The sequence below is a fragment of the Passer domesticus genome, chromosome 15, assembly GCF_036417665.1.
Source record: "Passer domesticus isolate bPasDom1 chromosome 15, bPasDom1.hap1, whole genome shotgun sequence".
In the NCBI taxonomy this organism is placed as follows: Eukaryota; Metazoa; Chordata; class Aves; order Passeriformes; family Passeridae; genus Passer; species Passer domesticus.
The window spans coordinates 2,276,325-2,299,049 of NC_087488.1; the positions used below are offsets into that span (position 1 = coordinate 2,276,325).

A 22,725-nucleotide genomic window follows, 5' to 3' on the forward strand; every position below is an offset into this window, starting at 1 on the left:
CGCACTCACCTCTTCAGGAAACTCCTCTCCCACCAGAGCCATGATCAGGGACGTCTTCCCCACCTGGGCTAGGAAATAAAGGGAGGACGTTGACATCGGCACCGGCACGGCAGAGCTTGAGGGGGACAGCGGCAGGTGGGAGCCGTGACACCGCGGCTCGCCCGGTGACAACGACGGGCCCGGTCTCTCCCCTGCTCCTGCCAGTGACGGGGGTACACCTGGGCCCCGTGCCCGCCCTCGCCCCTCCCCTGCAGGAGAACCCTCTCCCCCGGGACGCCCGTGCCGTGCCGGAGGAGGCTCCCCCGGCCCCGTGCCGGCTCCCCCGGGCCCGTGCCCCCTCACCCTCCCCGAGCAGGAGGATCCGCACGTCCCGTTTCATGGCGGCGCCGCCGCCTCCCGGCACCCCCCCCCCCCCACTTCCGGCCGCACCACCGAGCGGCGGCGCAGAGCGGCGCGGGGCAGCGCGGCGCCCCCTAGCGGGACCAGCACACCCAGACCTCCAGCGTTGGCCTTTCGATGGTTTATTAACGAAAACAAAACGTTTAACGGCAACAAACGGCGAACGGGGCCGTGAAACACATTCCGGGGCCGCAGGCGGGCCGGCCGCTGCGGCCGCGGGGCGGCGGTTTGGGCCCGGGCGGGTCCCCTGGAGAAGCGTTGCTGGCGCGGCTCAGGCGCCCGGCAGCTCCCACACGAGGACGGCGCTGTGCGAGGCCGTGAGCAGGCGGCGGCCGGAGGGCGCGAAGCGGCAGAGCTGCACGGTGTCGTCATGGCCCGCGTAGTCCTGCGGGGCCCCGCCGGGGCAGGGCTGCAGCCGCAGCAGCCGGTCTGGGGACAGGAGCGGCTCCGATCACCCTCCAGGCCCGCTCCCGGGCTTGTCCGTGCCACGACCACCCTTCCCTGGCCCCCACACACCGCCTCCATCTCTGCTCCGTGCCAGAAACACCATTCATGGTCACTCCCACACCATTTCCATGTCTTGTTCTGGCCAGAAGCACCATTCCCCCTCACCCCCAGCCCCTCTCCCTGTCCCTTCCCAGCCAGGACCAGTCCCCCTCATGCCCAGCCCCTCTCCCTGTCCTTTCCCAGCCAGAAGCCCTGTTCCCAGTCACCCCCAGCCCCTCTCCCTGTCCTTTCCCACCATTCCCCCTCATGCCCAGCCCCTCTCCCTGTCCTTTCCCACCATTCCCCCTCACCCCCAGCCCCTCTCCGTCCTTTCCCACTGTTCCCCGTCACTCCCCAGGCTCTCTCCCCGCTGCTGAGCTGCAAGTTGAGTCGCTGAGCTGAGTGACACAGCACAGACGGACCCAAACTGCTCCAGGAGCGAGGTGCCCTTGCCAGGAGCAGGGTCGTGCCTGTCCCCATGCTGTGGGAAGGTTCCTGCTGCCTCAGAGGCTGCAGAAATGGAGACAGCCCACAACCCCCTGCCCAAGGACAAGCAGGATTGATCTCGTGCATCTCATTTCTGACCCTCCCTCCAGGAGCCTCCTGGAGATTTCTCCTTGCCCTGGACTGTAGCTCCCAGGTTCGAGGACATGTCTCTTGTTTGGAAGAATGAGGACACTTGTTTCCCCTCTGGCAGAAGAAGGAGGGGCCCAGGCACCCCCAGCACTCACCACCAAAGCCAAGAGCCATGAAAGGTGCAGCTGGGGACAGGCTGAGGGACGTGGCAAAGGCTGGCAAGGAGATCTTCCTGAGCACCTGCAGCCCAGCAAGAAACACAGGCAGCTCAGAGGGGGAAGGCAGCATCCACTGCTGTGCAGCCACAGCCCGAAGGAGGGTGATGGGGAGGCTGAGGGTGCACAGCTCCTAAAGCTGCCCCAGGCATCCAGAAGACACTGGAGAGAGTGTTGATGCTCTGGAAGCAGCTGCCTTGCCCTCCCTGGGGTCAGGGACTGGCTGCCTGCCTGGATGCAGCCTGAGGCAGAGGCAGGGCTCTGCTGCTCACCAGGGCCACACTCTGGAATTTCCAAAATGAAAATCTGTTCCCTGAGCCCCACCCCTGTGACTGAGGGTAACACACAGGGCAGCTCTGCCAGCCCCCACTGTCCCCACTGCCTGTGGCAGGGGACAGGTACCTGTTTCTTCCTCAGGCTGTAGAACAAAGCTTCCTTCTGCAGCCCAAAGCCCACGTAGACCAGGACACCATGTTCCCAAGGGCAGAACGCAGCCAGGCTGGGAGGGAGGCTGTCCAGAGCCTGCTGAGGGAAACCAAAGGCAACAAAACTGAGGCTGGATTCTCTTGTTTGGATCAGTGAGAGATAAAAGGAGAGCACAGAGGGACCCCGGGGCTGTGAGTGTTTGAGCAGTGGGACATGAGTGTGGTGCAGGCTGCTTCCTCCCTCCTGCACTCCCATCTCTGGCTCAGGGAAAGCAAGGAACAACTACACCCTGCCATGGAAACCTGAAGCAAATCATTTAGTGTTGTAGACAGGTCCCATGAGGGTCCAACAGGTTGAATTCCCACTGAGATAATACTGCTGCATGGGCTTGAAGCTGGGATTTGGTTATGGATCAGTTTAACACAAGGAAATGGGGCCCAGGAGGCAGATCTTGAGGAGGGGATGCAAGATGAAACCTTCACGCTGTAGGGAGAGCTGCAGTGAGCTTCTTTCCACAGCAAATCCATCTCTTTGGAAAGGAACAGAAGAATTATTGACAGAACCCAGCTGCTGTATGGACCCAGGCTGAGGCACTGCCTCTTGCCCCCCAAAAACACCCAGCTCCCTTCTGTCTGCCAGTGTCACCTACACCAGGGACCATCTCCATCCTCTCCAACACAGATCCTCCTGCTTTTCTAGCAGGTGTCCTGCTGCCCAAACCCTACCCCTGGGCTGCAGCCAGAGGCTTCTGCCAAGCAGCAGGGACACACAGGGCTGAGTACTTGGCTCTGGGAAGCCATCACCACGCTCCTGGCTCGGAGTACTCACACTCCTCAGGAGTGTCACAATTAGCAGTACGCTCATAATGAGCTCTCCCTCCTGCTCACTGCTGCCCGGGCTCTGCTTTGCTGGCACAGGGCTCTCAGCTCTTTGCAGGTGCAGTTTAGGGCTCCTCATGCTTAAATTCAGGGCAGTCTGGCACTGCCACACTGTCTTTCCACACCCAACAAGGTGCACTGACAAGACACTCTGTGAACTGGACTAACAGAGATGCCTTTCCTAAGCACACACTCACTCTCAGAGCCCTGTGCCCCCTCTCCCATCTCTGCTGGTGTCCAGCCTCACACCAGGAGCAGGCAGGGCCTGGCAGGAGCCACACTCACCTCGGGGCCAGCAGGAGCTGGGAAGCTGAGCCAGTCCAGGAGCTCACACTTGTCCTGGAGCCAGTCGGAGGCCCAGACGCTGACGCGGCGGTCGGAGCTGGCTGCCAGCCAGAGCTCCCCTCCTTCCACCCCCAGGTCATGGTACTGTGAGCAGAAACACAGCCCTGTCCTTCTGGGGCCACAGAGACTTTGAACGGGGAGGACAGGAACTCATGGGAACATGGGGCTTGTGTTTAGGGGATGAAAGCCATGATCAACCTCTGTGGCTGCTCCATCCCTGGAAGTGTCCAAAGCCAGGCTGGACAGGGATTGGAGCAACCTGGTCTAGTGAGAGGGGTCCCTGCCCATGGCAGGGGGCTGAAAATAGATGATTTTTAAGGTCAGTTCTCTTCCTTGGGACACCCTCTGCATCTGCACATCTCCTAAGGGAGTTATTTCCAATACCATGTGTCCCCCAACAACGTGCTTCACCTCAAATCAAGGAGGATTTCCTCAGTCTCAGATTACCAGGAAATACAGCCTTGCAGTGGAGATGATCCTAAACCCTGAGAGCTTAGGGAAAACTATTCCCACTTCTGCTGTGCAAAGGGAAAAAACCTCTCCATGAAGAGGAGGACAAAGGAGGTACCCAAACCATCCCGCTGCTGCACAGCCAAGTCTTCCCAGCTCCACAGAGGAATGGTACAGGCTGCCAAAGAGCCTTTTTGGGGGCACAGGGGCTGCAGGCTGACAGCCTGGGCTGCTCCTGAGGGGTGCTGCTCTCCAAGAACCTGTGGTACAGGTTCATGTCACACCTGCATGCGGGTGTCAACAACTGCCACCAAAGGTCCCCTGCAGGCACAGCCTCACTCAGGCTGCACCTGCAACACACGGAGATTTATTCCACAGAATATATCCCTGGAAAAACTGAGATTTCCAAAGAGGAAAAGCAAGGGACACCAAAGCAAACTTGCTGGCCAGAGCTGTGCAGTGAGAGATGGGGACAGGAGTTGCTCCTGAGGTCTCACCTGCTTCCTGGTGCACTGGAGCACAGTGATGGGGGAGCCTTTGTGGTCAGCCAGGACATGGATGGTCATCCCAGTGCGAGGGCTGCTGACAGCCACTATCCCATCCTTGCCCCCTGACAGGATCATTTCCCCTGACGGCAGAGGAGGAAAGAATGGGACACTTCTTGTAGGAGGAAAAAATGGTCAGAGAAGAAATGTCCAAGACTATGGGATGTCAGTGTCCTGAAACACTGTGAAAGGCTGGGCACACCCCAGTCAAGGGCTGGGTATGAGGAGATGTCTCAGAGACACCCACTACACCCCCCACACTGAAGAAGAGCCACAGTAGATCATAAAACAAAGGTGTTTGTTGTACCCAAAACCCTTGGCTATCCCAGAGCCAGTGCACCTCGCGTGTCCCACCCACTGTGTGCTCAGCTGGCAGTCACCAGAGCTCACTGAGACAAGTTCTGTGGCTCTCCCTGGCCCTGGGGTTTGGGCAGGTGGCCAGGACACAGAGCAGCTGGAGGCCAGGGTAAACCCAGGCAGCACCAAGCCACATTCCCCGAGGCCACATGTCCCCAGTGTCACCTCAGGCAGCCTCACCATCAGTGGAGTAGGTGACTGCTGTCAGTGCAGCAGCGTGGGGGTGCATTTTCAGCTCCATCTCTGTCCTGGAGACACTGAACACACGGACAGTGCCATCACTGTACCCTGCCACCACGTGCTGGCCCTCGCCGGGATAAGGCCACACCCCAACGGGACCAGGCTTCCAGGCCAGGCACTGGCAGCTCTGCAAGGAGAGACCTGGTGACGCAGGGGACACTTCCCTGTGCCAAGAGGGAGGGACTGGTGTGGCATGAAGCCTCACCTGGTTGAGCACCTGGAACTGCACGACGAGCTCGGTGCTGCCCAGAGCCCAGATCCTCACGCTGCCGTCCTCCCCGCACGTGGCACAGTGCCGCTCGTCGGGGCTGAAGCACACCTCAGTCACCTGCTCCAGGAAAAAGGCACACAGCAGGGCTCTAGGGGACACAGCCCACAGCACAGCAGCTGCCCTGCCCCCTCCTCCCCAGGGTTGTGCTCATGGGACACACCAGATGAGAGGGAACACAAAGGAAGGTTTGCTTTTGGGCTGACAGGACAAGAGGAAATGTCCTCAACCTGCACCGGGGAAGATTTAGATTGAATATTAGGAAGAATTTCTTCACAGAAATGGTTGTAAAAGCACTGGCACAGGCTGCCCAGGGCAGGGGTGGAGTTACCATACCCAAGAGTGTTCAAAAAATGCATAAGTGTGGCACTTGGGGACATGGTTTAATGGTGAATGTTGTGGTGGTGCTGGGTTAGTGCTTGGACTTGATGATCTTAAAGGTCTTTTCCAACCTTATCAATCATGGCAGAGAGTAAACCCAGCCCCAAAGGCAGGACCAGGCACTGTGCACAGTAAACCTAACCCCAAAGGTAGGACCAGGTACTGTGCACAGTAAACCTAACCCCAAAGGTAGGACCAGGTACTGTGCACAGTAAACCTAACCCCAAAGGTAGGACCAGGCACTGTGCACAGTAAACCTAACCCCAAAGGCAGGACCAGGCAAGGTGCACGGCAAGTTGTCATAAAACACCTTCTCTCCCACCATCTGAACCTTTTTTCTGTAGCAGAAAGACACCCTGAAGCAACAGAAAACTCAAAGCAGGCCCAGCCCCTGTGACCTTGTTCTTGTGGCCGCTGATGAGTCGGATGCTGGTGCTCTCCACCCAGTTGATGTACCACAGGGTCCCTGCCGTGGTGCCCACAATTCCCATCTCCAGGCTGTCGTCAAAGGCTGCGCTCACAATGGTCCCATCCAGGGTGATCTCATGCTCCAGCAGGACAGAGCCACACCTGGAGGAAGGCAGGGTAGGAGAAGGACTGGCTCAGATGTTGGAACAGCCACTCTGCCTGCTTTAAATCCAACTTTCTAATGAGCCAGTTCAATGAGGGGCTCCTGTCCTGGAACAGTCACTGGGAGAGCTGGGCTTGTCCATCCTGGGAGCCCTCAGAGCCCCTTCCAGTGCCTAAAGGGGCTCCAGGAGAGCTGGAGAAGGACTTTGGACAAGAGCCTGGAGTGACAGGACAAGGGAGAGGGGCTTCCCACTGCCAGAGGGCAGGGCTGGATGGGATATTGGGCAGGAATTGTTCCCTGTGAGGGTGGGCAGGCCCTGGCACAGGGTGCCCAGAGCAGCTGTGGCTGCCCCTGGATCTCTGGCAGTGTCCAAGGCCAGGCTGGACAGGACTTGGAGCAGCCTGGGATAGTGAATAATGTCCCTGCCCTTGGCAGGGAGGGTTGGAATGGGATGGTCTTGAAAGTTCCTTCCCGCTGAAACCATTCCATGATTCTGTGATTTGTACTTCAACCATCTTTTTACAGGAAAGAAAAAAATAGGGCATGCAATGGCATGAGAGAAGAAACAAAGGTGATGTCTTTTCCCTAATTCTCCTAAAGGAATTCCTAAAAACCACTGACACAAACTTCAGGTACAATAAACACCCACTTCCACCATTAAGAGGGTTCAGCTACCTGTGGCAAAAATTCAGTCAAAAGATCCAGACAGAAAGAATCAGCAGTCACGGGATGGAGAGAAAAAGCTAAGCATGAAGAGTAGCAGGAGCAGCGTGGTTGCACGTGGTGTCTGTCTGTGAAAAGCCACCTCTCAGACAGGTCCTGGGGGCTGCCAGGTGAGGGGCCACGAGCTCCTACCTGGCATCAGGCCCCTTCAGCCTCAGCTCCTGCACGGTGGCCACGCACCACAGGCGGATGCGCTTCGTGTTGCTGCCGCTCAGCAGGCGGGGGTGCCGGCACAGCAGCACGCCTGGGGAGGAAGGGCACTGTCAGTGTCCAGGGCTCCCTGCCCTGCTGCCCTGGGTGCTAACAGGTATGTGTATGCTATTTGGCAGCTGTCACAGCTGGGGCACTTATCTTCTGTTCATTGGGCAGTTTTCTTTATCTCTCCCACAGCCAATCCTCCCTCCAGCAGATCTCTGCTGTCCATGGCCACTGAGTGTCCCTGCATGGCTGATCAAATTCCAGCATCCCATGGGGAGATGCTCCTACCTGGATCCAATCTGACCCTGGAACACCACAGCAGCCTTTTCCCACTGCATTCCCAGAGGAGCAGCTTTCTCCTGCCCTGCATTCCCAGAGGGAGAGCAGGCCCATCTCCAGCAGCTCTGGAGCTCCAGAGGAAAACTGCAGCCTTGTGCAGGATCCCTGCTCCAGCAGAAGCACAGCTGGCACTGCAGGAGGGCTGAGCCACCCTGGGATGGGACTGTGCCACCACCCTGACCCACAGGGTTTGTTTTCTGTCAGTAGCTTGTTTTCTGGTTTTTTTTGGGTTTTTTTTTTTTTGGTACTATTGCATTTATATTTTTAAATTTTCCTAGTAAAGAACTGTTATTCCTACTCCCATATCTCTTCTTGAGTGCCCCTAATTAAAAATTATAATAATTTGGAGAGAGGGGGTTTTCATTTTCCATTTCAAGGAAGGCTCCTGCCTTCCTTAACAGACACCTATCTTTTCAAACCAACACATGTGGGAATGAGAAAAATAGAAACTTCCACAGACACTGAAGGATTTGAGCTGCAGCCTTGGGAGAAGCTTGGATTGATGTAAAAATACAATACACAGATATTAAGTAGAAAATGAATAAACTTATGTTTCTCCAGTTGTAAGTAAGAATATGCCTTAAGTAAGTGAGAAACTGGATGGGTAAGATGGTGAAGGGTTTATAGTGTAGGGGTGTGGTTGTATAGAACAAGCTAAGAGTTTAGAAGTTATAACAGAAGCATATGTGTGCATGTGAGACAGAAGCCTATTGGACAAAACATCCACAGTGCAGAAGTAATGGGGATAGGTTAGAAAAGCAAAATAAACCCTGTGGCAACTGTCCATTGGATGACAAAGTTCTACATTGCCTTGTAACAGAGAACTTGTGACTACTTTGTGCTATGGCTGACTGCCTGCTCTAAAATCTCATGGCCTCTGAGACTGATGTTTGTCCGAGCTACAAATCATCCTTATCCCAACTGTGGTCCCATCCCTTTATTTCAAGTGGTGACAGTGATACCCTGTCATCATTCCAAGGGTGCTCCTGACAGCCATTTGGGCAGCAAAGTGGGAGCCCACCATTGTTTTATAGACTAGAGGTCTGTAGGTGCCCAGAGCAGTGGAGGGGTCACCATCCCTGCAAGATTCCAACAGCTTGTGGAATGTGGAAGTGGCTTTATACTGGACCTGGCAGTGCTGGCTTAGTGGTTGCACCTGATGATCTCAGAGACCTTTCCCAACATTAATGATTCTATGAAGCCCCCAGGAAACCCAGATCACAGGTCCATTGCCACCCACTCATCTTTCATCCAACACAGCAAACAAGTTGTCCAAGCAGAGCTGAAATGGGAAGTCTGGGAGCTCAGAGCTTCTTTCCCAACTTGTTCCCTTTCAGCCCTGGCACTGCACCCACCGATCTCGCCCTCATCAGCCTCCCAGGTCATGAAGCAGGAATTGGTCTCTGTGTCCCACACACAGATGTGGCCTGAGTTGGTCCCAGTGTAAAGGAGAGCCTCAGCACCGTGACAGAGGGACGTCAGCTCCACCAGCCCCAGCATGGCTGGGGCAGGGGCATGATGAGCCTGCCAGAGCACAAAACCAGGAATGTCAAAGGCAATGACCATGCTCAGACGCATCAGGAGAAAAAACACCCTCCTCCCCTCAACTCCTGCAGTCAATGCCTCAAATACAACCAAAAGCTGTTTGTGCACAGTCAGTATCACCTCACTGAGAGAAATCATCAGCTCTCACAGAGCCCTCACCAGGGGCTTGGAAAATAAGTCAGAGATGCTGAAAATAAAAGGTAAAAGGAAGGTTTACCTTGAGCCTGACAGCAGCTCCCTGCTGCTCCAACACCCAGAATGTCACAGCTCCCCTCCCCACACAGGCCAGGTCTTGATGAGAGAAAGGGCTAAAAGCCACATCATGGACAGGCTCTGAGATACGAGTGGACAGCACGAGCTCAAAGGTGTTGGTGCTCCACAGAGCCATGGTCTGGTCACTGTAGTCCCCTAAGGAGAAAGGGAAAAACAGCAGGAAAAATTTTGCTGCCTCAGGATGCTCACAAGCATCCACACAGCACACAGTGCATCACCCCTCATCCAGCTGTTGGGAGACAACTGTCCCAAACACCATTCCAGGCATGGACACAACTCCTGTGCTCAGCACCAGCTGCACAACACAACAGATGCTTGCCCAAATTAAGGACAGACAGGACTGGCCCAGCACTTCACACTGGAGATTGTAGCAAAGCTGTCCTGGCAGTGGAGTAATCAGGAGCAGCCAGGGCTGGGATTGAGCAGGCAGAGGAATGTCAGAGCAGTTTCCTTGCTGTTTCTCTATCCTTGGGAGTTGCTGCCCACTTTTGGGAATGTCCCACACAAACTCTCCAGTGACTGGGCACTCAGGGCTAACCCTGTCTTGACAAAGAACGGGATGTCACCTTTGCCAAGGTCCCAGCTGAGGTGGGAGCTGACCTCCATGGAAGCCACACAGCTGGGTGGGAGCAGAAAGCATTGGCCTTAGTGATGGCAAAATCCCCAAGCTTCCAGAGAGCTCTCCTGTTGCCCTTCCCAGGCTCCACAAGCTCTGTGGAGACTTTCAGCTTTTCCCTCCCCTGCAGCCCAGACCAGAGCTGGAGGAGGAGAGCTCCTCTCCCACACTGCTCCCTGAAGAGCACAAAGCTCTCTTTCTCTCCAGCAAAGGCTGCTTTTCTTTCCAAAGGCAGCCTCACCAGCTTGGAGAGAGTGTATTGCCTGCTCCACAGGTCCCCTCTCATGCAAAACAAGGGCTTCCTAATTGCATGTTGTCCTTTAAATGTCCCCTGCCTGAACAAAACAGACAGCTTGAGCATCCATCCTGTGCTGGCATGGCTGCCTGGCAGGAGGCTCACAGTTGGGAGCCTGGCTACTTCTGTCCAAGTCCATCTAGGCAGCAATAACAAGTCCAGAAGAAGGCTTTTCCCTCTGCACACTATAAATAGTAACCACAAACCCTTTACAGGGGGTCTAAGAAGCACCAGTGAGTCAGGAGAAGAAAGCTGTAATTGCTGCATTCCCTGCTGTCCCGAGGATACCACAGAGCAGCTTCCTACCCATGAGCCTGCTGCACATCTGGCAGGTGTTTGGTGCTCACAGCACCCTCCTGCCATGAGCTGTCTGCTTGGGGGTGCACCCTGCACCCACAGCTGCTGTTACAGGAGTGCTCACCTATGGTGACAAGGAATCTGTCATCCCAGGAGAATGCCATGGCTTGCACTTGTGTCTCGTGGTGGAACAGCTCTGCTGTGCAGGCCCCATCCTGGGTGCTCCAGATGCAGATCTGACAGTGGGAGTCTCCATCCCTCTGCCCTGATGCAGAGGCAAGAACCTAACACAACAATGTGTAATTAGAGAATGCTCGTTAGCCTTAATGGTTTTTTCAGTCATCCCACATTAGAGGGATGTGGCTGGCAAATGGAGAATTCAGTGAGAAGCAACCATTCAGCTGATGGCAGGAGGGAAAGGCAGCATCACCCAGAGGAAGAGAACAGCCTTTACAGAATCACTGAGGTTGGGAAAGATCTCCAAGATCATCAAGTCCAAGCTGTGACAGATCCACACCTTGTCACCCAGCCCAGGGCATGGAGTGCCACATCCAGCTCCTCCTTGGACACCTCCAGGGATGGGAACTTCACCACTCCTGGGTAGCCCCTTCCAATGCCTAGCCACCCCTTCCATGGAGAAATTCTTCCTGATGGCCAGCCTGAACCTCCCCTGACACAACTTGAGGCCGTTCCCTCTCATCCTGTCCCTGTTCCCTGGGTGCAGAGCCTGAGCCCTGCCAGCTGCCCCCTCCTGCCAGGGAGTTGTGCAGAGCCACAAGGTCCCCCCAGAGCCTCCTTTTCTCCAGGCTGAGCCCTTCCCAGTACTCCACATCAGACTTGTGCTCCAGCCCCTTCCCCAGCTCTGTTCCCTTCTCTGGACATTCTCCAGCTCACACTGAGCCAGCACAACAGATAGCTGACTCCAAAATAATCTCCACAGCCTCCAGGCAGAAGGAGGAACAGAAAAACGGGATTTTAAGCTGTGGGACTGCAAAGTGACAGGGACAAGCCCTGGTATGGAGCAGAGCAGCCTCTCCCACCTGGGCATGGTGGCTGAGGGTGAGAGTGGAGATCTCCTCGGCGTGGCCCAGCCAGTGGCTCTGGGAGCCTGAGTGCAGGTCTTCAACCACGATGACGCAGCCACACGAGTAGGCGAAGAAGCCTGGCAGAGGAGGGGGAGGAGAGGGGATGTTTTCATGGAAAGGCTGCACATACAGCCCCCACCACAACCCACGTGGAAAATTCTATGATTCATTAATACGTAAGAGCTGAGTCTTTGATGCAGCTCAGCAGCAGCAGGTTGGGAGCGGGGTGAAATCTCCCTTTCCCTGCCCTGAGTAAAGCAGAGCTGCTGGGCACCATTCCAGATGGAGAAAGGAGGCAGGATGGGCTTTGTGAGCTTCCCTCCTGCTCTGTCCACTCAACAGCTGGAGCCTGAGTCTGTCCCACCAAGTAAAGCTTGCCAACAGCAAAGAGCTACTGGATTTTACCAATAGAAAGAAGCTCTGTGTTCAAGCAAAGATCCCAATCCAACAGTCAGATCATAACTTCACTCAGTACACAGCCCTAGAATCACAGAATAGAATCACACGGGGGTTGGGTTGGAAGGGCCCTTAAAGCTCATCTCCTTCCATCCCTGCCATGGGCAGAGACACCTTCCACTATGGCAGGCTGCTCCAAGTCCTGTTCAACCTGGCACTTCAGGGATCCAGGAGCAGCCACAGCTTCTCTGGCAACACATCCCACTGGTCCAGAGCATTCCCAGTGTACCTGTATCTGGGTTCCACACCATATTCCCTCTGCCGTTCCCATTGTAGCCAATCACTGCTTTCAGCTTCAGCACCTCACTGCCCGCTGGAGGAGACAAGAAACTCTGCAAGAAAAACAGACACTGGCTTAAAATAATCTCTGGAAGAATGGTCTGGTCAGGTGCATCAACACCCACACAAGAAAAAGCGAGTGTCCTCAAACACATCCCACACAGATCCATGCCAACACCCACACAACTCCACAGCGGAAGAGACAAATAACATTGCATAACAGAAGAGAGATTGCCCCAGCACAGCCAGGCACAGATGCTTTCAGATGGGGTACAAAACAGGCTGGCAGCAAATGCCCAGCCGAGGAGCAGCTGCTAATCCTGCTGGGAAAGAGTTCCATGGGTTTGGCTGACTTGGGATGCAGATATTTGAACAGGAAGAGGACTGGGAGAAAAATGCTGCCAGGTGGAGGGACAGAGAAGAGGAGTGGGGGTGAAATCTGGATGTAGCTGTTCTCCCAGCACTAGCAGCAGAGCTTAGGGAAGGGCTGAGTTAAGTTTCTGTTTTATCCCTGCTGTGTTTGTTAACAGAGCAGGAGCTGTGCCGTGTCTCTCTCACTACGCTCCATGGATTTGCCTTCCCCAGCCTGCTCTGCCAATGCAGCTGCTCGCAAATATGGGAGCACAATGAATCACTCCATTGCTCACTCGTCTTTCACTCTCAATAGCACATGCCATTTCCACTCCTTCTGAATAAAAATGTATGCAGATTTGGGCAACACAAAAAGAGTTGAGCACAACTCACTTTTTAATAGTCTGTGAAGAGTTATATGTAGAGAACAGGGAATTAACATTAGGATTTCTATGCTGAACATCAGCCCAGGGGTACATTTCCCAAATTGCTTTCCAACAGAGAACAAAATGGAAACAATTTGGAAAATTCACCTACCCCAGCCCCAAAATGCCTGTTCTCCACCTGGTAAGCAGCTCAACTCTCACCTGGGGGAGCACTGAGGCCTTGAAGCGAGGAGTGAAATGCCGGTAGGAATCTGGGCGGATGCAACACTGGGACTTGGGAGGTCTGGTGCCCTTCCTGGGCTCTGCCACACAAAGGAGAAAATGGCACCCATGGGATGCTGCTCCTGGGAAGGGTTTGGAAGCAGCACCCAGGCTGTGGCTTGCTTCTCTTCAGGTGCTGCGCATGTGTGAACACACACGAGGCAAAAGGCAAACTGCAGTGTCACATGTAGCACATCCCAAGTGGGGAGGGACCCACCAGGACTGTGAGTCCAACCCCTGGCCCTGCACAGACACCCCAACAATCCCACCTGCACCTCAGAGCACGGTCCAAGTGTTCCTGGAGCTCTGGCAGCCATGCCCATTCCCTGGGGAGCCTGTTCAGTCAATGCCCAGCACCCTCGGGGGAGGAACCTTTTCCTGATATCCAGCCTGGCCCTCCCTGACTCAGCTCCAGCCACTCCCTGGGTCAGTTCCTTTCCCACTTCTGGCAATGTATCTGAACAACTCAGACTACAGTATGCACCAGCCATTTCACTTGTAATTGTTCTTACCAGAATTTTCTCAAAGCTCTCTAAAATTCAAAGTTACTAAGACATAAACTGTACTAAAATAAGAAAGAAGCTAAAAACTGAATTCCAAGACCATAAGAAAGAGATAACAAAGAACTGTAAACCACCTAAACTATAACCAATCACATATTCTGAAAAGTACATACAAAACACATAGGCAAACAAAAACACCAATAAAAATACATAATCAGTAGAGTTAGAATATATAAATAAGTACTTAATGTTAACAATAAACAGTTTCTTTTTTAATCATATTAATTAGTTATCCAAAATTCCTAAATTTCCCACCCACACAGCCACACCACACTGCAAAGAGCCTAAGGACACCCACACCTCATCTCTGGGCATCCCAGTGAAGCCATGAGCCCCACAGCTCCAGGACTGTAACAGGAACATTGGGGGCAGTTTCATCCTGAGGCTTTCCAACACGTCCTGAGCACTGGCAGCTGCCTGCTCCTGGCAGGCTGCCACACACCACTGCAGCTCCCAGGCTGTGCAGCTATTAATAGAGCCATTGGGAGCTTTAATTGCAGCTGGATTTAATGGGATGTGCCACTCAGAGATGATAGTGGCTCCAGGCTGAAGACAGGATCTGGTGTGCCCAGAAGCAGCAGCAGGGAAAGAGCCAGGAAAACAAGCAGTTTTAGGGATCAATGTGAGCCCCCCTCAATACTGACCTCCCTTGGAAGGCCATGCCCAAGGGAAAGCTCCTCAGGAACACGGTGCAGCCTTTCACCTCACAGCTCAGAGCACGTGTCTGGGTCTCTCTGCCCCATAAGAATAATGACCTTTGGTTTTGGGGGATAGACCAAGCTGCCATGCAGGCCTGCAGCTCTGCACAAACTGGCAATACCCCTGATTTACCATCTGCTGGTTTTTCAGGAGATCTTGAGCTCTCCTGTCTCCCTTTGGGCCTCACAACAGACTCCTCATTCCCATCTGATTCCACCACAATGACTGAGGCATCTCTGTGCTCCTTTGCCACCTTGCTGCTGCTGCCTGGCAGATCTGCTTCCTCCTCCCTGTCCGACTCAGAGGAAATACCTGGGGAGAGAAATCAGCAGAAGATGGAGCCATCCATGTCCTTCAGGACCACCTCATGTGTGCCTGACCCCTTGACTTCCAGTCACTCCCCTGCCCTGTGGGACAGCTCAGCTGTTAGGGTGGAGGGCAAAGCAGAGAAATCCTATAGGAATGACCAGCAAGGTGTTTAGCACAGTCAGAGAGGCTGTGCCAGCAGCTCAGAATGTGAAGGAGGGCAGAGGATAAAGGGGTGCTGAACCCCAGCTTAGGGGCAGGAACGGCAGACTGGTCTGCCAGAAGGGGTCACAGGTAGGGATGGCCCCAAGGATGCTGCTGAACTAGGCAAGTTTTTCCTAAAACAAGGTTAATTTTCCCCCTTCCTGCAAGCAGTTCCTCTTACTTTGAAATCCTGCTGGGTGGACAGAGCTGACATCCAGACACGGTGGGGAGGACAGCAATGGAAGAGGCACTGTCTGCCGAGGGGTCTCAGAGCCATCCTTGGGCTTCTCAGAGCTGCTGTCTGGGAAAGAAAAGGGCTTGGTGTCACTTCCTTCAGCCCATGCTCCTCTCATCCTTCTGGATGGTGACACCTCAGCTTTCCAGCTTCCACAGAAGCCACTTCTCTGAGTTTTAAGAAAGAGAGGGACAGAGAGAGAGGGCCAATGAGGGAGAAAGAAGACAGAGGAGATGGGGACAGAGAAAGACGGAAGGCAAAAGGTGAAAATCTACCCGAAAGCCCAGAGTGGCTCTGCTCAGAACATCCCCACCTAGGCAGACTGAGAGGTACTGCCAATTAATTTGAGATTGTCTCTCAAGGCTAATTAGCTGGTTTACCCCCCACTGCGTGACTCCCTCAGGGAAGGAACCATCCCCCCAAATTCCTACCCTCTGGAAAAGCTGCCAGCACAACCCTGGGAAGAGGCAAACTCACCTGACCTCAGCACCCGAGTGGACGCGGGGGAAAGAGCCCTGGGAAGGTGAGAGACTGGAGTCACACAGGGATGGGGCAGGGAGAGGGGACACAGACAGGCACTGCCAGCACCATTACCTGGCTGGGAATGACTTGACGGGAGGTGGAGCTAGGAAATCCCAGAGGAAGATGGCATCCCCAACGCTGATGACGTGCTCTTGGTTTGGGGTGAAGGCGACCTGGTGCACGGGCTCCGAGTGGCCGATGAACACCTGGAGAGAGCAGGCCTTGAATCCCCATCAGCACTGGCAGGACAGGGTTACTCCACTCCCTGTCCCCTGCACAGCCAGGGTCTACAGGCCTCGACAGAAGTTCCAGAAGAGGATCCATCACACCTACAGTTCTCCCCACTGTGGGCTGATCAGCCTGGGGCCGACCTCCAACACACTCACTCAGGGAAGGAAGCAAAAGCTGAAGAGTCCAAAGTCTTATCCTGCCTCTGAAGCCTTGGGTAAGCCATTTTCCTCTCCATTTTCTCTCTCTGTCCCTAACACAGAGCTATCACCTACTTCTGTCCTTTTCAGAGGCTCTCACTGGGGTGCTCTGTCAGCCCCAGCCAGAGCCCGCTGCTGGGCACTGTTACAGTGTGGGATTGGGGCTGCATTTCTCTGCTGGGCAAAGTGGGACTGGGGACACTGGGCCAGGTCACACAGAGCCCATTTGCTGCTCCCTTCTCTGGGGATTCAGCACCACCTCTTCCCCCAGGTGGGCAGTACCTGGAAGTTGATGTTGAAGCGCATCCGGTAGTCCCACACTTTGATGACCTTGTCACCAGCAGTGAGCAGGTACTGGCCATCCTTGCTCAGTGCCAAGGAGGAACAGCTCAGCTTGTGCACAGGGGACACCTGAGGACAAGAAATGGCACCAGCAGCCTCAGCTGAGCTGGTTCTTATCCTTATTTACACTTCAGCAAGAGAACAGTAGTGTGACAGTGTGGAAAACAAGGACAAGCTCGGCTCACCCTGAGCACGAGCACACTGGGACAGCTGCAGGCTTCTCACTTGTGTTTCTTTGAAGCCTGGGAGCTCCAGGAGGAGTTTTTCTCTCATTTAACTTCCCAGAGAGACAAGAAGTGCCCAGCCCCCACAGGAGACCTGGGGGATGAATTTCAGTGTCCTACCTCTCGCACCAGCCGTCCGGTTTTTGCATCAAGCACAAGGATTTTATTGGAAGAAGTGGATACCAGGAGCTCGCCCTGAGGCACAGGACCAAAGCAGACCTTCACTGCAGAGTCCAGGATGGTGCTGTGCAGGTCCAGGATGCTGATGTCCACCCTCAGCAGCTGTGGAACAAAGAGCCACTGAACAAGCACTGCAGGAGCCTCAGGATTGCTCCCGTGCTCCTAACAGGAGGCTATGGAGGCCCCTGGACCCTTCCCTTCCCACTTAATGAGGGGCTGCAGGTCCAGGCAATGCCCAGGAGAGCAGGTCAAGAGAGAGGTGAGAGCTGACAGCCTCCACAGCACCTCCCCAAATTATCTTTCTAGAGGAGAATGAAGGCAGAGGAGAGGAAACCTTGAATTTATTTCTGTCTCATTGAAGGGAAAACAAGGAGCTCACTGTCAGCCCCACACCCTGACCCACCTCCCTGGATGCTGCCTGTGGGGTTTCCAGGGGACAGCCCTGTCCCCAGGAGTGAGGGGACTCTGCTGGGTACCTCATCGAGTGAGCAGGCCTCCATCACTGTCACCACGTACTGGGAGGGCCCCACGAAGGCCAGCAGGCGACTGTCCCCACTGACCACCAGGGTGTCCACGCCACTCCCAGCATCCCGGGCCACCACATTGCCTGGGGGACACAGCAACAGGGTGAGGAGCAGCAAAGCCACTCTGATGGTGCTGCTGAGCAGCAGCTGCAGCTTCTCCTGCAGCCTGAGAGAAAAAGCAACCTGTGTTGTAGGAGATGCTACAAATTTTATTTACACACCCAGAATGGTCAGTGAACCACCTCAAAAACAAGGCTGTGATGCACAGCTTGTTGCCTGAGTGAACATGCAGCGTTTTCAAGGAGAGCAGAACAAAGTCAAAGGAATAAAATTGATTTCAGGGCTTATTTTTTAGTGTTACAAGAGGCTGTGATGAGGAGCTCTGTGAGATCTCAGCTGCAGCCTGGGTGGCTGAACCCAGAGCAGAATGAGGTCAGTGCTGAACACCACCACACTGATGTCAGTCCAGAGGGCAGAGAGACCCAGAGGTCTGAAAATCACAGAAATTACAGCAATTCTCTGTATTTATTCCATGACCATAATTCCACTGTTCTGTCCCTGGAACGTGACCAGGCAGCAAACACAGTTTCAGAGCAGAGGCACCACGTGAAGGTCCAGCTGCAGCACTGACACCAAACCTGGGTTATTTTGGATGAATTCCCTGATTCCTCCAACCCCCATTCCTTCTCCTGCACACATCCTGGGGCAGGTTTCTCCTCTTTGTGCAATATTGCACTGTATAAAAATCAAGAGTTCCCTTTCCCTGCCCAAGCTTGTGCTGTCAAAACTCATTTCCAAAGTGTACATTAAATGTGACACTAATTTTTCCAAACTGCCTTGCCCCTGCCCTGCCTGCAGCCCTCCACCAGCTCCATTCACCAGCACAGAGCAGCTCTGCTGCAGGCAGGATTAGGGCAACAATCCACTTCAAACAAATTAAATTGCACATGCACAGAATGGAAAGAGTTAGGGCTTGGGCATGGATGAATCTCTGTGACCCCAGCACATTAATGAAATCAGACCAGCAGGATGAGAGGGTTTGAACCAGAACAGGTAGGGAAGGGCTGGCAGTCACTGGGGTTTGCTCACACAGAAGGTACAAACAGAAATCACAGAATCATTAAGGTTGGCAAAGCCCTCTGAGATCATCAAGTCCACTAAAACATGTCCCCACATGCCACATCCACACATCTTTTAAATCCTTCCAGGGATGGTGACTTCACCACTGCCCTGTGCAGCTGTGCCAGTGCCTGACAACCTTTCCATGAAGGAATTTTCCCAATATCCAACCTAAACCTCCCCTGGCACAGCTTGGGGCTGTTTCCTCTCATCCTGTCCCTGTTCCCTGGGAGCAGAACCCAACACCCCCTGGCTGTCCCCTCCTGTCAGGGAGTTGTGCAGAGCCACAAGGTCCCCCCTGAACCTCCTTTTCTCCAGGCTGAGCCCCTTCCCAGCTCCCTCAGCCGCTCCTGGTGCTCCAGCCCCATCCCCAGCTCTGTTCCCCTCTCTGGACAAGCTCCAGCCCCTCCATGTCTGTGTTGTGAGGGGCCCAGAACTGACCCCAGGACTGGAGGTGCCCCAGCAATGCCCAGTGCAGGGGGAAATGACAAAGCTCAGGAAGTTCATTGGGAAATATCACTCCAAGCAGGGTCAGTTTGGGCTGGCTCTGGTGTCAGGATGTCTGTGCTAATACAGAAAAAGAAGAAAGGCAATCCCAACCCCAGAGTCTTACCCAGGACTCTCAAAACCTGGACTTTCTGTGCCACAAGCCTGTACAGAGCCAGAGTTCCCTGCAAGCAGGAGCTGAACATCAAATTGCCATCTGGAGAGAAGGTCAGCCCGGTGACCGCGGTGCGGTGCTGCCTGAAAGAGGGCAGAAGACATGGGGAAAGGGAAGAGAAGGAATCACAGACAGAGGGAACAGTGGTGATGTTGAGTGCAACACAGTGAAGAACCCAAGAGGATAAATTTACCAGAAGCAGAGCAGGACCCCACTGTGCTCACCCCTGTAGCAGCCCAGGACAAGCAACATTCTGAATTGTCAGAAAACCGAGCAGCAAGCAGGCTCCAGCCTGGATGGAACCTGCTCCTTCTCCCTTTGGAGCATCCTCCAAATCCCACACTGAGGCTCACAAGGGCTACCTGCCCAGCTGCTCTCTAGCAGCTCTTTCCTCCTCCTGTCCACTGGGAAGTCACAAAGAAAGCCCTCATGGTTTTCACAGCTTGGGCTTTCACCACCCAGAGCCTCAGCACAGCAGGATCTGCCCCAGACCCACCCAGCTGGGACCTGAGGCTTGAGGAGCTCCCCGAGTGTCACTGTGGCTCTGTCTCATCACCATGACACCCAGTTAGACCCCGTGGAGCTCCCACTTCACTCACTTGTGCTCCAGCAGGAGGTCAGAGGCAGCCAGGCTGAAGATCCTCACCACCCCGCTGTCGAAGCCACAGGCCAGCATCTCCCAGCAGGGGTGGAAGGCCACAGTGCAGGGAGTTTCCTCTGCAGCTGAGAAGTCATACAGCTGCAGGGAAGAGACACCACAGGCATGAAGCTGGAGAGGACTGGAGCTGCAGCTGGATCTAAGAACTGATCAGCCTCACATCCCCACCATGAGCATGTCCCTGCTCCTGCCTGGATGGATCCAAAGCCCACTGAAGTCCTGGGTCTTTGGGCACTCAGATAAAGCCCTTGGGTGTTACTATTTGTGCTAAAAAGCATTCTTCAAGAGATGGAGGAAAAGGAAATAGTTTTGTCAAGCAATACCTCAGAACTCTGTACCTCCAAAGGGTCTCTTGCCCATGGTACCCCTCACACTCCAGGGAGGGCTCCTGAACTGTGGGGCTTTGCTAACTGGACCAAACAGAGACCAGGGAGACTCTTACTAAACCTGAGACAGCACCTGCCCATCTGACCCACCTGCTGCCTGGAGGCGAGGTCCCACACTCGGATGGTGCTGTCCTGGGACACTGTTGCTATCTGCTGCCACTTGCCCTCCACAGAGAAGGCCAGCACAGAGCCCTCGTGGGAGCGCATCAGCGTGCTGTAGTCCCGGGCCTGCACATCCAGGTAGCCCAGGCTCCCAGCAGCTGTGGTGGACAGGACTTTGTGGCTGTCTGGGCTGATGCAGACAGAACTCACTGAAGCCTCATGCTCTGGGAAAGACACAGGAGTCAATAAATCCTCTGGGAAAGGAGCAGCTGGAACACAGCTACAGACCCACATTTAGGAAAGCAAAGCCCACGACACAAAGACTGAATGCCTGCAGGTGTGATACGTGACAGATTAGAGAGATTAGTCTCTGTCCTTCCTAACGTCCTTGGGCTCTGCTCTAATGGTGATTGTTTCAAAAACAATCAAGGACTGCTCAACTTCTCCCCTAATTTTTCATGGACAGATGAGCCATGGCTAGAAAGGGACAGAAATCAAGATGGAAGGTCTGTTGTCTCCCAGGAGATTCTGCCTTTCTCCTATGAGTTACAAGAATAAACATGAATAATTGCCACTGAAGACTTCCAAGGCAGTCAGCTCCGGAGGCAGCACACATAACACAGCCCTGACTCATGAGCATTGCTGTGGGAGCTCTGGATCTGCAGCAGGAGATGTGGAACTCGGAAGCACCACTCCCATCTCTACTCACCTGCCTCTAGGACAGCAGCTGAGAAGTCCAGTACCCACAGCCTCACGTAGCCATCCTCTGATCCCGTGGCACAGAAGGTCGAGGACATGCTGATACTGTTTATAGCAATCCCAGAGCCTGGAAACCCAAAAAACAACAGCTCCTGACACAGGTGAAAGAAGAAAACTCAGCCTGAGAGGGGGCCCATCCAAGAGCTGAGGCTGGTAGTCCACCCACCCACACCCAGCTGGAGCCTGAGGAGGATGCAGGAACCCCACAGTGACAGGCAGAACTGGCTGAAGGGTCTCAGCCAGCCCTTCTCAGGGCTCCAAACTCCTCTTTACCAGTGTGAAACTCTTGCTAGGCACAGAAGATTCCTACCTCTGCCATATTTTTGCCTCAAACAGGATTCTGTAGCAAAGGATATCCCAGATTAACTGCCTGAGGTACAAACCCTTTCACTGCCCTGTCCCAAAGCCTCTCTGCACAAGGGAGATACAGATGCACAGACTGGGAGGTTTTGATTCACAGAATCATTAAGATTGAAACGTCATGGAGCCCAACGATTATCCCCCACCCCAGCCCATGTCCCCAGGTGCCACCACAGGCTTTTTGAACATTTCCAGGGACAGAATGGGCAGCTTGTTCCAATGCCTTACCACACTTTCAGTCAAGAAATTTTCCCCAATATTCAACCTAAATTCAGGTATAGAGGCCATAAGTCAGAGACAGCACTGAGACCAGGAGGCACCAAGGACTTTGTTTCATCTCCTCTTGGGCCCTTTCTTGCCCATGAAGCGAGAACTGCAGTTGCACACCTCTCAAAGGCCACATTATAGATTAATTAGCTCAATTTGCCAAAGCAAACTATGCACTAAGTTTTAAGATATGAGAGCAATCACACTTGAAAGTGAATTCTTCCTGCTGTTCAAGTTAATGGAAGAGCTGAAAGTTGGTCTACTTAATGTAGAGCAACAAAGATTCCCCGAATGCTCTGCACCAGCTGAATAATGAAAAAAATCCCCAAATTCATCTTTTTCGTTAATCTTAGCTCTTTTTCCATCTCTCCATTAAGCAAATGAAGACCTTGTCTCATGCTTCTAAAAGTAGTGTTTCTCTGAAAGTGCAATCAGCATTTAAAATGCTAAAATCTTCCTTAAAATGATTCTTTGCTGTACTAAGGAAGATTATTTGCAGTCCTTAAGAGGCAAATAGCAATGATCTAAACAACCCCAAAATAATCCTTCAGCCGTAGGTAAAGAGCTGGTTGGTTTGAACAGATTTCTGACCCCAATGGTGTTGGTCCCTGGTTGTTGGTCCCCCTCTACCTGAGCTGCTCCCTGCCTGCTCCTGCCCCCAGCTGAGCTGCTCCCTGCCCATTCCTCATCCCACCTGAGCTGTTCCCTGCCTGCTCTGCTCCCACCTGAGCTGTTCCCTGCCCATTCCTCATCCCACCTGAGCTGTTCCCTGCCCGCTCCTGCCCCCAGCTGAGCTGCTCCCTGCCCGCTCCTGCTCCCACCTGAGCTGCTCCCTGCCCGCTCCTGCTCCCACCTGAGCTGCTCCCTGCCCACTCCTGCTCCCACCTGAGCTGCTCCCTGCCTGCTCTGCTCCCACCTGAGCTGCTCCCTGCCTGCTCCTGCCCC

At 54.1% G+C, this 22,725-nt stretch overlaps 1 protein-coding gene across 6 annotated transcripts in view; it reads right to left on the reverse strand.

The window, feature by feature from the left end:
- Positions 1-22,725, reverse strand: part of LOC135281468 (mitochondrial Rho GTPase 2) — a 47,723-nt gene that overhangs the window by 12,708 nt on the left and 12,290 nt on the right. The window contains exons 16-41 of one of the 6 annotated variants that reach the window (XM_064390333.1): positions 21,104-21,220; positions 20,383-20,618; positions 19,848-19,987; positions 19,201-19,331; positions 17,421-17,551; positions 16,885-17,046; positions 16,481-16,609; positions 15,843-15,976; positions 15,726-15,763; positions 15,195-15,314; positions 14,636-14,815; positions 13,182-13,282; positions 12,194-12,296; positions 11,464-11,585; positions 10,548-10,707; positions 9,160-9,350; positions 8,753-8,921; positions 6,993-7,104; positions 5,965-6,136; positions 5,123-5,245; positions 4,858-5,044; positions 4,273-4,403; positions 3,266-3,409; positions 2,079-2,198; positions 1,617-1,701; positions 10-68 (exon numbers count right to left, since the gene is read on the reverse strand). In XM_064390333.1, coding sequence (XP_064246403.1) covers positions 10-68; positions 1,617-1,701; positions 2,079-2,198; positions 3,266-3,409; positions 4,273-4,403; positions 4,858-5,044; positions 5,123-5,245; positions 5,965-6,136; positions 6,993-7,104; positions 8,753-8,921; positions 9,160-9,350; positions 10,548-10,707; positions 11,464-11,585; positions 12,194-12,296; positions 13,182-13,282; positions 14,636-14,815; positions 15,195-15,314; positions 15,726-15,763; positions 15,843-15,976; positions 16,481-16,609; positions 16,885-17,046; positions 17,421-17,551; positions 19,201-19,331; positions 19,848-19,987; positions 20,383-20,618; positions 21,104-21,220 — 3,497 coding nt within the window. Of the gene's footprint in view, positions 1-9; positions 69-342; positions 442-497; positions 829-1,616; positions 1,702-2,078; positions 2,199-3,265; positions 3,410-4,272; positions 4,404-4,857; positions 5,045-5,122; positions 5,246-5,964; positions 6,137-6,992; positions 7,105-8,752; positions 8,922-9,159; positions 9,351-10,547; positions 10,708-11,463; positions 11,586-12,193; positions 12,297-13,181; positions 13,283-14,635; positions 14,816-15,194; positions 15,315-15,725; positions 15,764-15,842; positions 15,977-16,480; positions 16,610-16,884; positions 17,047-17,420; positions 17,552-19,200; positions 19,332-19,847; positions 19,988-20,382; positions 20,619-21,103; positions 21,221-22,725 lie in introns of those variants that run through there. The other 5 variants (XM_064390328.1, XM_064390329.1, XM_064390332.1 and 2 more) reach the window with 5 other exon arrangements.